This window comes from Euleptes europaea, chromosome 12 (assembly GCF_029931775.1).
Source record: "Euleptes europaea isolate rEulEur1 chromosome 12, rEulEur1.hap1, whole genome shotgun sequence".
NCBI lineage: Eukaryota > Metazoa > Chordata > Lepidosauria > Squamata > Sphaerodactylidae > Euleptes > Euleptes europaea.
Window position 1 is genome coordinate 67,410,534 of NC_079323.1, and position 13,790 is coordinate 67,424,323.

Sequence of the window (13,790 nt, forward strand, 5' to 3'; positions counted from 1 at the left end):
TAGCTGAAAAATAATCGTGAAGTTAAACATTTGGGTATTATGATAAACTTTTGTATAACAGAAGTCATTACATAAAAGTAGGAAGCCGTACGTCATTCAACTATCAAAAAGCAGATGTTGTATTGTAAAATATTTTACTAGATGCTACCATAACTATGGTTTGTATTATAGAACTAACCTACAGGTACCATAGTGTGATTTTTCCTGACAAGACCATTTTTATAAGACTGAAAGATAAATCAAGGCTGAAACAATCTGGCATTTAGCAAATAGATATGAATTAGGCTGTATTGATTTGGAAAACCTGTGAACACTTGCTATAAGTACCCTGTCAATTTTGGGGTCTAAAAATATAAGTGGGAACTATTTTTTCTGAAAAAGTGAACTACCTCTGTGAAACTCTATTACAATACATTTCAATTATAATGTGAAGCTTCCAATACTGCATAGTATTTTTAATTTAAAATATAGTAACACATAGTAAAAGCTTATGTTCTTGTATCAATATTTTCCTATAATAAAGTAGGAATATTGCATACCTGAGTGGAGTTAGATTGTTGTTTTTTCCACGGCTCCTCTGCGCTGCTGGTCAGGTTTGTGCGGTTATGAGGTAGAGTGAGTGCGTTTCGCTGCAGGTAAGGCACGTTTCCATTACTTCCACTTCCTGTTATGTGATTATTGCCTATCAAAATAGTGTCTGTACTACACAGCGTTCTTGCTGTGCTGCAGGGAACAGAGCCTGCTGAAAAGGGTCCATTAGCCATAGACTCCCCTGGGCAGGTTGGACGAATTCCATGCTGTGTGATGTTAGGCACTCTGGTTAAAGCAACCTGAGGCTGCTGACCAGAGACAGAGTTTGTAGGCAGTGATGAGTCAGTTGTTGGCCCATTAGCAATTCCAGTAGATCGTACCTGTGCAATTCCTGTCTGCCTCATCTAATAAAAAGTAAAATATAAAGAACATTAGCCAAATGACATGTAGGTTTATGGTTCTGGATTTAGAGGCTATTTGCATTTTGGTTCTCTCTATTAAAATATCAAGACAATAACTAAAAACAAAACATATTTTCCCCTGAATGTTTATATTAAACTCAGAACTGCTCTATATCTTTGCTAGAGGTTAGAAATGAACTTTTGTCCTGTGAATATACCACATTAAGGGCTGCCTCATACATTAGAAGCCCATGTCACTTATAAAAACATTTTTCTTGCAGGCATAGTAAGTTACACTATGCACCTGTAATACACAAAACAGGGATACCTCTGTTACATGCTGTATATATGACATGCATTTTGTGCCTTCTCTTTTCTTTTTCTCCTTTGTGAGCCATCCTGAGCAGAAGCCTAGAGATGTCACATATATATTTTCAAAATACACAACTCCTCCTAATGCTGCAGATCTCTTTGGGAACCCTTACCCTGTTTATATCTGCTCAGATAGAAAGAAAGGAACACACAGCACTTATTAAAGTATCCTGTTTTGTTCCTTCTTTTGTGTTATCTAGCAGGTAAGAATAGAAACTTGTTTTATTTCAAAATGAAATTTGATTTACCACTGATCTTTGTGTGTGTGTGTAAAGTGCCGTCAAGTCGCAGCCGACTTATGGCGACCCCTTTTTGGGGTTTTCATGGCAAGAGACTTAACAGAGGTAGTTTGCCAGTGCCTTCCTCTGCACAGCAACCCTGGACTTCCTTGGTGGTCTCCCATCCAAATACTAACCAGGGCTGACCCTGCTTAGCTTCTGAGATCTGACGAGATCAGGCTAGCCTGGGCCATCCAGGGCAGGGCCCACTGATCTTTACTAAGTAGCTTTTCCAAACTCGTGGCCAGTAAGTGATGCTCAGTTTCATCTTTTGCATATTTACTCAGAAGTAATTCCCATTGGGTTTAATTGGGCTGGTGTCCAGGTAACTTTACACAGGCCTGCAGACTTGAACATATGAAAGTGTTTTATATAGAGTTAGACCATTGGTCTCTCTATCCCAGCACTGTTTAATCCTGGGTGTGGCACCATAGTCCTCTGTTGTGTAGCCTAGGCCTTTGTGGGGCTCAGCAGGCCAACTCCCAGCCGAGAATCAGCCTGCTTATTCCTCTCCCCACCTAGAAGTCTTTTCATGCTAGGGTGCCCAACAACCAGTTCCCCTGTGATTACAACTAATCTCCAGACTACAGAAATCAGTTCCCCAGGGAAACCACTTTGGAAGGTGGACTCAATTGCATCACATCCCTGCTGAGCTCTTCCCTCTCTCCAAACTCTGCCCTCCCCAGGGTCTGCCCCCAGATCTCCAGGAATTTCCAAACCCAGAGCTTGCAACCCTACTTAATGTGTCCCAGTAGGAATGCAGCAAAAGGCTTCCGGGTATGTCTGTGTGTTCAGAATGCCAATGCTAAGATAGATGTCAACAGCCCTTCACAGTAGGTCAGTAGTTTTACAGTGATGTAAAAACATTACTGTACTTTTACCCTATGATGTCATGGGGCAGGGCCTGGTAAAGTCATGGGGAGTGGCCTAGTACAGTCCACTCAGCCACAATCAAGGACCATTCTGTTCTATGTTAGCTATGCACTGCTGGTCTAACCTAATGGACAAAGGACTCAAGGATCTTATTTCCCAGCCCTGCTACCAGACATCCTTATATCTAGAAACACCCATGCCTGCATTTGAGGACCTTCACTTCTATAATAAATTCTTGCAGACTGGAATGTAAACTAAGCATTGTATTGGCCCTTGCAACACCAAATGTACAGTATTCATAATAAGATTAAATGCTCTACAACATGTACATTTTGTTGTGCAAACGAAAGCACTAATTGGCCCAAAGCTATGGATTAGTCAATGTTCTTCACATTTTGTGAAAGAAATCTCCTTAAACAAAAAATGTGTGTGTTGTACAAAATTAACCACAGCTTAAAAGCAAATATCACTTCATGTGTTCACTTATTTATATAATACTGAAGACAGTGAGCTGAAATTTCCTGCCCTCTTATTAACTAAGATAGTATCAGGTTTGATTAGTCTTGGAATTATCTTACTATTACTTGTAGCAATGTGGAAGAATTGGACATTACAGATGGCTAGTGGAAAACAGATAGTTACTAAGTCCAGCCCCATTCTGCAGACCCCTGTAGATATTACACCTAGTTCAACTATGTTCTGATGAATCACTGCAGAATACTGACTCATCACAGATAATTTCATGGAAGTAATAAGTCTATCATTAGTAGTTATCAATTGATGAATTTATGAACTGTCCTACAGAGCAAAGGGCCTCCTGGAAGTTTACTAAATGTTTACACTATGATGTTCTTGACAACTATTAACATATTCATTAGCATTCATGTTTTGCATTTATAACTGTAAACCTTGTAATCTAAACTTGCAGCCCAGCACTTTAGAAGTAACAGAAAACTACTGTTAAACAGGTGAACTAGTGGGATACTTGTGATCACACACTTCTTTCTCCCCCTTCATGCAGCATGCTTTTGTAGAAAACTATAGCTGGGTATTATCTCTGAATTGCCAAACTATGGTTTGCCCTTTCCCTGCAAACCAGGAAAGCACAAAACACAGTTTGGTAGATTATCTAACACTGAACTATGGCTTGCTGCGAAAAAGAGCTATGTTCAACAACATGAAAGAGGGGATGAAACATGGCAAGAGAATGAGGATCCACAAGGCTCACAGACAAAATGGTAAGCCATGTTTTGTCATAATGTCTTAACCAAGCCACTGTAACACAGGGAATTGATTTAAGAAAAAGGAAAACTCTAAACTCTTCTGTGCCTGAGTAAATATAGGAATTCTCTTACTGCCTACTGTTTAGAAAAGACCCAATTACCGTAAATAGGGCATGTACAGAAATGAAATAAATTTACTGGCACCTGCTGGTGTTGCTGCATCAAGACAAACTGACTCTCCAGCTGTTCCAACATAAGTTTCTGTGCTGGATTTAAATTATTTCTATTTGCACGCAGCTGTTCCAAGTGCTGGAAAAGAAATACAAATATTTTTTTAAGCTTCAAGTACAAGTTCAGATTTCCTTATAACAATTTACATGATCAAATTTATCTTTTGAAATTATCTGTTCATCATTATCTATACTCTCCTTTGCACAAGTTACAGTAGAAATGCATTTGACCCACTCAAACTAAGGACTGGGTTACATTCAGTCATCACACAGATATACTGGAATTTAATTAATTGTTGAACTCTTGAGCTTCCCTCTCCTTGTGTGAAATATCAAGATTGAAGACTTCAGCCTTTTTTGTGGATAACCAGAATTCTAATTCAGAGTGCAATCTTGGTTTACATTGCTGGTTGTTGGGAAAGAAACAAACCTCAATTTAAGTGGAGACGGACTGAAAGAGTGAGTAAATGTGTGTAGATCCACTTACACAAGTTTGTACCCATCATGAAAACTCAAGATTTATATGTGACATCTTAATAAAGCTTAAATAATCTTCTAGCTAGAATGATGCAAGTATGGCACCTGTAGCTAACTTTGATAATAAGAAAAGATAATTTGATTCCCCCCTTATTTTATAGGGAACAGCACTATATAGCAAGCACCGAAAAAATTGTTGAAGGCTTTTATTCCATGGGTTGGATCCAGCGCAAAATTTCTGCTCATAATGAAGCTCTTGCGCAAGCAGAAATGCAAGATATTGTGCTACCAATTTCTGCACACTATAATATATAGAGATGAAAGTGTTGCACACTATAATATATAGAGATGTTGCACAAGATCTTGCATGGGCAGAACTGCACTAACCATGCAATCCTGAAGGGGAGGAGGAGCCAATTAGGAGCCGGCATGTGCCACTTGTACCGTCCAAAGTGGCATGGACGCTGGCGCAGGGTGACTTATGCTGGCTCCAAGGAGCAATGTGGTAGTGTGAACTTTGTGTGCCAGCACTGCCTCCCCAGCAGCATTTTCCTGGTGCAAGTGCTTACGGCGGTGTTCAGGGGAGCATTCCTGTGGGCACAGCTGCCTTTTGGCTGCTTCTAAAGCCCTCCGCCCTGGGAACGAGCCTCCTTGCAGGGGGAGTTTTACAGGTTCCTTTAAAAAGTGGAGTTTTTACTTTTATTTACGGCCTGGGAGACCTCTCAAGAGGCAACGTGGCTTCGCCGTCCCTGGCTGTCACCCATCTACTCCCCTTCAGGACTGCTCTGGAAGTAAGTTTATTTTCTACATGCACATCACTAGATCTAAACCCATGCAAGGTTCCTTTGTCATTCTCCTTTCTTCATTGGTGAGCCAATCATGTTACCAGAGGAAGAGAAGCATAAGCAATCTGGCCCTGAAAAAGCAAGAGGCTTCCCTAGGTTCTAATTCAGAACAAACAAGTACAGTTCATGAAGTTGTAAATATTTCATGTTTTTAATATACACATCAACTATATGGCTGTCTCTAAGCCAAAGCATAAGATGCATAAGATAAGCCAAAGCTATTGTTTGGGTAAATGTGCTTTAGAATGTTAATATGGCAAAAAAGGGCAAAATGCTAAAACAAACGTAGTAGTATTATTAAAAAGGTTTTAGATCACGATTGGTAGCCATGTTAGTCTGTCACTAGCAGTAGGAAAGAGCAGGAGTCCAGTAGCACCTTAAAGACTAACAACATTTCCGGCAAGGTATGAGCTTTCATGAGCCACAGCTCACTTCTTCAGATACAACTAGAAAGTGATTCCATCTATCCTTAAGTAGAGATGAGTGAATTAGACACACAATGGCAATGTTAAGGTAAAAAGCAAGTAAATGAACCTAAGATAATATGGCAAGGGGCCAACTTTGCTCTCCTATAGATCCTAGCAACACGATCACTGGGCCCAGCAATGTCAGCCATACTATCTCAGGTTCATACTCCTGTTCATCTTGTAATGTGATTTATGCCATCGCATACATATGGCAGCAATGCCCTTCCACCCTCTACATTGGACAAATAGGCCAGTCCCTGCAACAAAGACTGAATGGACGTAAGTCTGACATCAGAAACCACAACATTTAGAAACCAGTGGGGGAACATTTTAAACTTCCAGGACATTCAATTGCTAACTTAAGAGTAGCAGTTCTCTTTCAAAGGAATTTCAAAGGGAGATTAGAAAGACTGCTGAATTACAACTAATAATGAAACTCAAGACTATGCATTCTCCAGGACTTAATAGAGAGGCTTGCACCTCACTTAAATACTGGAAGCCAGCTTGAAAGCATTTCGGTAAAAATTAAGGGGGAGAAAAACAGTGATGCCATTGTGGGGGTATATTATAGATCCCCAAGTCAGACTGAAGAGTTGGATGATGCCTTCCTGGAACAGATGTCTAAACATTCAAAAAAGAGAGATCTGGTAGTGATGGGAGATTTCAATTACCCTGACATCTGTTGGAAGACAAACTCTGCCAGGACAATAAGGTCCAATAAATTCCTCACTTCCCTTGAAGACAACTTCATTGTCCAAAAAGTGGAAGAAGCAACTTAAGGAGTTGGGTTTGTTTAGTCTGGAGAAGAGAAGGTTAAGGGGTGAAATGATAACCGTGTTTAAATATTTGAAGGGATACCATGTTAATGAGGGAACTAGCTTGTTCTCTGTTGCTTCAGAGACTAGGACACAGAGTAATGGATTTAAACTAAGAGAAAAGCGATTCCACCTAAACATTAGGAAGAACTTTCTGAAAGTGAGGGCGGTTCAACGGTGGAATGCCCTGCCTCGGGCGGGGGGGAGTCCCCGTCTTTGGAGGTCTTTAAGCAGAGGTTGGATGGCTGTCGGGAGTACTTTGATTGTGGGATCCTGCATGGCAGGGAGTTGGACTGGATGGCCCTTGTGGTCTATTCCAACCTTGTGTGATTTTGAGATCTGGGATTCTGACTCATTACCAATGCTGATTTCTCCACGCCTACTACCCCTCTGAATATCACACTTAATCCAAACACGCCTGCTAATTTCATTTACTTTATTTTAACCTTTACATTGCCATTGTGTGTCTAGTTCACTCGTCTCTACTTAAGGATAAATGGAATCACATTCTAGCTATATCTGAAGAAGCGAGCTGTGGCTCACGAAGGCTCATACTCTGCAAGAAATTTTGTTAGTGTTTAAGGTGCTACTGGACTCCTACTCTTTCCTAAAAATGTTTTGTTTTTCAATATTCATCTTACATAACACCTTAGACACTTTAATGCACAAAGTTAATGCCTACAGAATGAAGTTAAAGCAACAATTCTTGTTATGTATTTCATACCATACCCCAGCAAAAGACACAACTATAAAAATATTCATAGAAAGCTGCAAACATACTAAATAAACAATACAGATTAAGAGAACATAGTATATATGAAGAAGAGCTTGGAAGAAGGCAGAAGATGAGAAACATGCAATCATCCAATAATTTCAGTAAAATAACATTATATAAAAGCTAAGGATTTTTTTCATATATAGATTTACCTGTAATTTTTGTGGTGTCAAGCACCAAGAATGTACTTGTTGCTGTACTGGAGGATGTGACACTGTATGGCCACTGCTCCAAGCATCTAAAGTGTTCTAAGGAAACATTAGCATTAAAAACTTTAATATTAATAAGCAATATTTAAAATTAGTTATAAATCAAGAATGTTTTGTTTCAGATAAATAATAAAATATTGCTAAACATAATTCAACTGCAGTTAATATAGAAGCAAGAAAAAAAGTAAAAGATAATCAGTTGTGATGAAGAACTAAAAAAACCAAATTGTGAATTTAAAGTTCATCTATTACAACTCATTTTGGCATTTGCAATAATATTAATGTGATGATTAAGTATTCTAAATATAAGGAAAAGTGGAACACAAAATGATATGATTCTTTTCCTAACTTCTGGTTTGCTATACAGTGAGGGAAAAAAGTATTTGATCCCCTGCTGAATTTGCCTGTTTGCCCTCTGACGAAGAAATGACCAGTCCATAATTTCAATGGTAGGTCTATTGTAGCTGTGAGAGACAGAATAACAACAGGAAAACCCCCAGAAACCCAGAAGACAAAAGTCAGAGATTGATGTGCATTATAATGAGTGAAATAAGTATTTGATCCCGTATCAACCAGCCAGATTTGATCCCCTAACAACCAGCCAGATTTGATCCCCTAACAACCAGCCAGAAGTTAGGCTACCTGGTATCTTCACTGTATGTAACGAGCTGAGATTAGAAGCACCTGCTGTAAGGGAGAGGTTTTACCTGTAATCCCAGCTCGTTACAGTACCTGTACAAAAGACACCTGTCGACAGAAGCAATCAATCCATCAGATTCCAAACTAGCCACCATGACCAAGACCAAAGAGCTGTCCAAGGATATCAGGGACAAGATTGTAGACCTGCACAAAGCTGGACTGGGCTACAAGACTATTGCCAAGCAGCTTGGTGAGAAGGTGACAACAGTTGGTGCAATAATTCGCAAATGGAAGAAACACAAAATAACTGTCAACCTCCCTCGGTCTGGGGCTCCATGCAAGATCTCATCTCGTGGAGTTGCAATGATCATGAGAACGGTGATGAAGCAGTCCAGAACTACACGGGGGAAACTTGTCAATGATCTCAGGGCAGCTGGGACCATAGTCACCATGAAAACAGTTGGTAACATACTACGCCATGAAGGACTGAGATCTTGCAGAGCCCGCAAGGTCCCCTTGCTCAAGACAGCACATGTACAGGCCCATCTGCAGTTTGCCAATGCACATCTGAATGACCTAGAGGAGAACTGGGTGAAAGTATTGTGGTCAGATGAGACCAAAATCGAGCTCTTTGGCATCAACTCAGCTCGCCGTGTTTGGAGGAGGAGGAATGCTGCCTATGACCCCAAGAACACCATCCCCAACGTCAAACATGGAGGGGGACATATTATGCTTTGGGGGTGTTTTTCTGCTAAGGGGACAGGACACCTTCACCGCATCGAAGGGACGATGGGTGGGACCATGTATCGTCAAATCTTGGGTGACCACCTCCTTCCCTCAGCCAGGGCATTGAAAATGGGTCGAGGATGGGTATTCCAGCATGACAATGACCCAAAACACACGGCCAAGGCAACAAAGGAGTGGCTCCAGAAGAAGCACATTAAGGTCCTGGAGTGGCCTAGCCAGTCTCCAGACCTTAATCCCATCGAAAATCTGTGGAGGGAGCTGAAGGTTCGAGTAGCTACACATCAGTCTTGAAATCTTACTGACTTGGAGAGGATCTGCAAAGAGGAGTGGGACAAAATACCTCCTGAGATGTGTGCAAACCTGGTGGCCGCCTACAAGAAACGTCTGACCTCTGTAATTGCCAACAAGGGTTTTGCCACCAAGTACTACGTCATCTTTTGCAAAGGAATCAAATACTTATTTCACTCATTATAATGCACATCAATCTCTGACTTTTGTCTTCTGGGTTTCTGGGGGGTTTCCTGTTGTTATTCTGTCTCTCACAGCTACAATAGACCTACCATTAAAATTATGGACTGGTCATTTCTTCGTCAGAGGGCAAACGGGCAAATTCAGCAGGGGATCAAATACTTTTTCCCCTCACTGTATCTACTGTAATGTCCAGCTAGTCTTGCTCCAGTATCACTGTTGTGCATGTTGAAAATTTAACTGTCAATAAAAGAGCTTGCTGAAAAGTGGATTAATACATCTGGATGCCAGAGGATTAGATTCTTGTAACTGAGTGGGACTTTATATGAGAATATGTACCTTTGTTGGACTAGATGTTCTTTTCCTCTTGGCTGGACTGGACAGGTCATCTACATGGCTAGAAGGAATCGTGTGTAGTGGCAATTGCTGTGAAATAGGTGTTTGACTGAGGCCTAGTACAGGTTCAGTATTTTGATGATGAGGTTTACAAGCCTAGGAATCAAAGGAGGAAGAAAAAATATGGTTCTATACATTTTTAAAAAATCCTTGTCCTATATATCTTTTACCAGCTGTACATTTTAAAAAGGGCTGTGTAACTATTCTGAAGTAATTTACTGAAATCAATTTCTATAGCATCACCAAATGAGCAGTGTGTACCTTTCATGGGGTTGTTTATAAAATAAAAACTGCTGCAAGTTCTATGTAGGGTGAAATCTTTCTGAAAATCATGAAAACCCACAAAGGTTCTAAATTGGTAACCCCATATTTCTTCCAAATCACAGGGAGTCTAAACCTCCTTTTGCTAATTATTTTTGTTACCAGTGGAAAACTAGCTCAGTGCTACAGCAAAATACTTTTGACTATTACAGATTGATTGATAAGAACCCTTAAAAAGCTGGGCACTTGCAGAATATAACCCAACTTCTCACCTGCTGTGCTGTGTTCATGGCACCCTGCCTGGAGGTAAGCTCTGCGGGGATTGGTAGGCTCCATGCCTCCTCAATACTAGGAAGTAATTTAGTTTTATTCTGTAGACTACCTTGTGGAAGGTTACACAACTGAGCCTAGGAAAAATTATGTAAAAAGTAAATTTAACACAAGCCTAATTTAGTAAGATCAATCCATGAAATCTTCCTAAATTCTGTACTCTACTGTGTCTTAGAAAGAATAAATTTTAAATCTGGGGTTTCAGAGAGGAGCTAAGGATAAAGAGGGTAACCAGAATATAAACCTTTGTGAGAATCAGAACAAAGCTGAGCTCTGGTTTCAGAGATCTCATTCACGCTCTGGTTCTGAAACTGCAAACAAGAGCGAAAAGGTAGTGTGTGTATTCTCTCTAAATGCTACGATAAATTAAAATGTAGACAACACAAAATACGCATAATTTATGTGAAAGCACGAAAGTAAAATATTACTTATGAACTCAGATCCACTTAAAATGAGAAATAAAACTATAAGCTATGATATGTTTACAATGTAGATGGAAACAGATTACACATATCATGAAAAATTACATGTCAACAGCAGTGCTTTCTTTCCCCCCTTTTCCTTGTCCCACGACACTGTTAAAAGATTCCCCTATTCTTGGACCAAAGTTTGTACCTGTAAATACTTTATCCGAGCTGCAAGTGCAGAGGTATTACTACAATTTTTGCTTCTGGTTGCATTTAAGTAGCATTTAATGGCATCCTGAGACTGGTTGCAGGACTCATACAGGGTGCCAAGGTCCATCCAAGCTGCAGCATGGCCATGGTCCAACTGCACAGCACAGATATAAGCCTGTAATGCATCCATAGGCTGATTCTGTTGCTGGTACAGCACACTGAAGACAAAGATGAATGAAACTTTTAATTATAGAAGGCAATATTTCATTCAGCTCAACAGTATCACAATAAACCTTCTCTATATCATGATAAACGTAAATCCCACTATTCCAACATATTATCAAGTTTTGTAACTTTATCTCAAACCTGGTAGAAAAGATCAAAAACATAATTGCTATACAACCTCAATGAGCTACAACAGAAAAAGTGGAAGCCCCATAAAAGGCCTCTTTAGTTGGAGGTTGCATAACAATAGTTGAGAGCTTCAGCCCAATAGCCAGCATTTATTTGTAACACCTATGTGCTGCCTCTCCAGAGACTTGCCTGAGGTGATATACGCATACAATACATTAATTTGGATCTTCAGCAAAAAATGTGAAATTTCTGTAAATGTTGAATGCTTGGAGGGGGGGGGCGACTGTCATTTTTAATAGGGAAAATATAATTAGCAACTGAAATTGTACTACTTGGCATATTTATGAAATTTAAAAGTATAAATGCCTTAGTTTTCTACAAGCAAAATTAGGAATATTCCTGATATGCTGTAGAGTGTCATTCATAAAATCCTCAAACTATACATTCTGAGTAAGCAAAACCTTATCTTAAAAAGCTTTCACTAATTCCAAATGAGAAAATATTTCATACAAATGTTTCAAGTGCACTCCAAATATTTCTTGGAAAAAACTCAGATAAACTTTCCCCCCGATTGCTTTAATTTTCTTCTGGGCCTACACACATGTAATCTAGCATCAATAAAAGTAACTTAAAACTGAGAACAGTAAAAGTATAAATGAAAGCTAAATTGTGTCTTGTTCCAATATACTGGGTTAGAGCCAAAGTATCTTTCTGCTCATAGGTCTCCTTCCTTTCAAAGAATTAGTATGCTGCTAATGAAAGATTCCATTCATTTATGAAGTTTGTTCCCCCATCCCATCAAGTTCCATGACAGTACATTTAATTGTCAATTGGATTTCTCTATCGTTTCCAGCCCTCCCTCTGAATCCACAAAAATACACCCATTTTTACAGGGAGCCACTTGGACCGAATCAGAGGGGGTATCTGTTGAGTTCTGTACCATTCATTTATGGAATGAGCCTTTCTGTGAAAGGAAGATTCTTTGTGAGTGGAGGGCACGTGTGGATCCAAACCACTACACTTTATAATGAAAGTATTTCTCTTATGATACTCTTACCCTATAGAACACCATGTGTCTGCGCTTGCTTCTGATTTATCAATAGACTGCCTATAAGATATAAAGGCATCCTGAACTTTCCCAATACTTGAATAGCACCTAAGAGAAGAGAAAGTTATCATTACAGGAATTGAGAACAATTTAACAAAAGGCTTGTTTTATATTACTGAATTAAGAAAAAGCTGTGCATTACAAAAAAAAAACACCATCATTGAATGAAATGCAGAATGTTTTATACACAAAAAAGTGATCTTTTTACATATTGTGAGAAGTGGAAGTTGTAAGCTGTTATTTTTAGCATTTGCCCAGTCTATCACTTAGCTTTCAGCAATACATAACACTAAAAAAAACTGAGCTGAAAAGTGTAGGGATTTTATAATGATATATTTTAAAACTCAAAGCGTTGTATCTTACAACTTTTGAAGTTCAAAGTCTAACAGAAACAAAAACTTCAACATGAACTGCATTTAAACTCAGATGTAAAGCAAATTTAACATTTTAAAATACAGAATGGTTTACTTTCCATGACCATTGTCCCTTAGTCTGTGTGGGATGTTGGCAGCCTCAACAACAGAGACTGCAGCGCAGGCCATAAGCCTTCAACAATTTAAAATTGGATTTAGTTGTTAAAACATATTTCAGATACAGATAATCTAAAGCTTTAGAACTAAGCAAAAAAAAAAAAAGGCCTACATCTAGAGTTACTTGACAATGTTCTAGAATGACCTTTGCTAAGACAAAATTCACTTTGCATAAATGGCTTACTTTTATCCAAGAGAATTATTTCACAGTACAGCAAACTTGGACTTTCTCAGTTAAAAACAAAACAAAAAAATATAATAGTAGGCTAGGTATATGCAATAAGAACTGCCAACCTACAGGTGGAGCCTAGCGATCACCCAGAATTACAGCTTGTCTCCAGATGACAGAAATTAGTTCCCCTGGAGAATACAGCTGCTTTGGAGCGTGGGCTCTATGGCACTACACCCCACAGAGGACCTGCCCTCTCCCAAAGCATGCCTTCCCCAGGCTCCAGTCCCAAATTCTCCAGGAATTTCCCAACCTGGAGTTGGCAACCCTAACAATAAGTGACACTAATTTTTTTTTAAATGCTGAGGAAGATGGTATTTTTGAAGACACCATATAGTACAAACAGAAGGAAAAAATGATGAATCTCGAGACCAGCACAACTTGCGATCTATCAAGCTAAACCATGTATTGTGGCCAGCCCAGGTGCGCGACTATTTTTGTAGCTCCCAGTAGAAGCCAAAAAAGAGACAGCAAGCTCTAGATCCCTCCAGCATCACATTCCATGACTAATACACATGAAGCGGTTGGCATAACTGATAAAATGGTTCTTCAGGCTGAATTCTCAAGACTAAGTTTACACACATAGGAGAATGAGGCAGGAATAAATTGGCAGAA

At 39.4% G+C, this 13,790-nt stretch overlaps 1 protein-coding gene across 5 annotated transcripts in view; it reads right to left on the reverse strand.

The window, feature by feature from the left end:
- KDM6A (lysine demethylase 6A) overlaps nt 1-13,790 on the reverse strand; it is a 334,756-nt gene that overhangs the window by 121,221 nt on the left and 199,745 nt on the right. For 2 of the 5 annotated variants that reach the window (XM_056858358.1, XM_056858361.1), the window contains 7 exons: nt 12,366-12,464; nt 10,953-11,172; nt 10,280-10,414; nt 9,690-9,842; nt 7,440-7,535; nt 3,883-3,987; nt 540-935 (listed from right to left, as the gene is read on the reverse strand). In XM_056858358.1, the coding sequence (XP_056714336.1) occupies nt 540-935; nt 3,883-3,987; nt 7,440-7,535; nt 9,690-9,842; nt 10,280-10,414; nt 10,953-11,172; nt 12,366-12,464 (1,204 nt within the window). The remainder of the gene's footprint in view (nt 1-539; nt 936-3,882; nt 3,988-7,439; nt 7,536-9,689; nt 9,843-10,279; nt 10,415-10,952; nt 11,173-12,365; nt 12,465-13,790) is intronic. The other 3 variants (XM_056858360.1, XM_056858362.1, XM_056858359.1) reach the window with 2 other exon arrangements.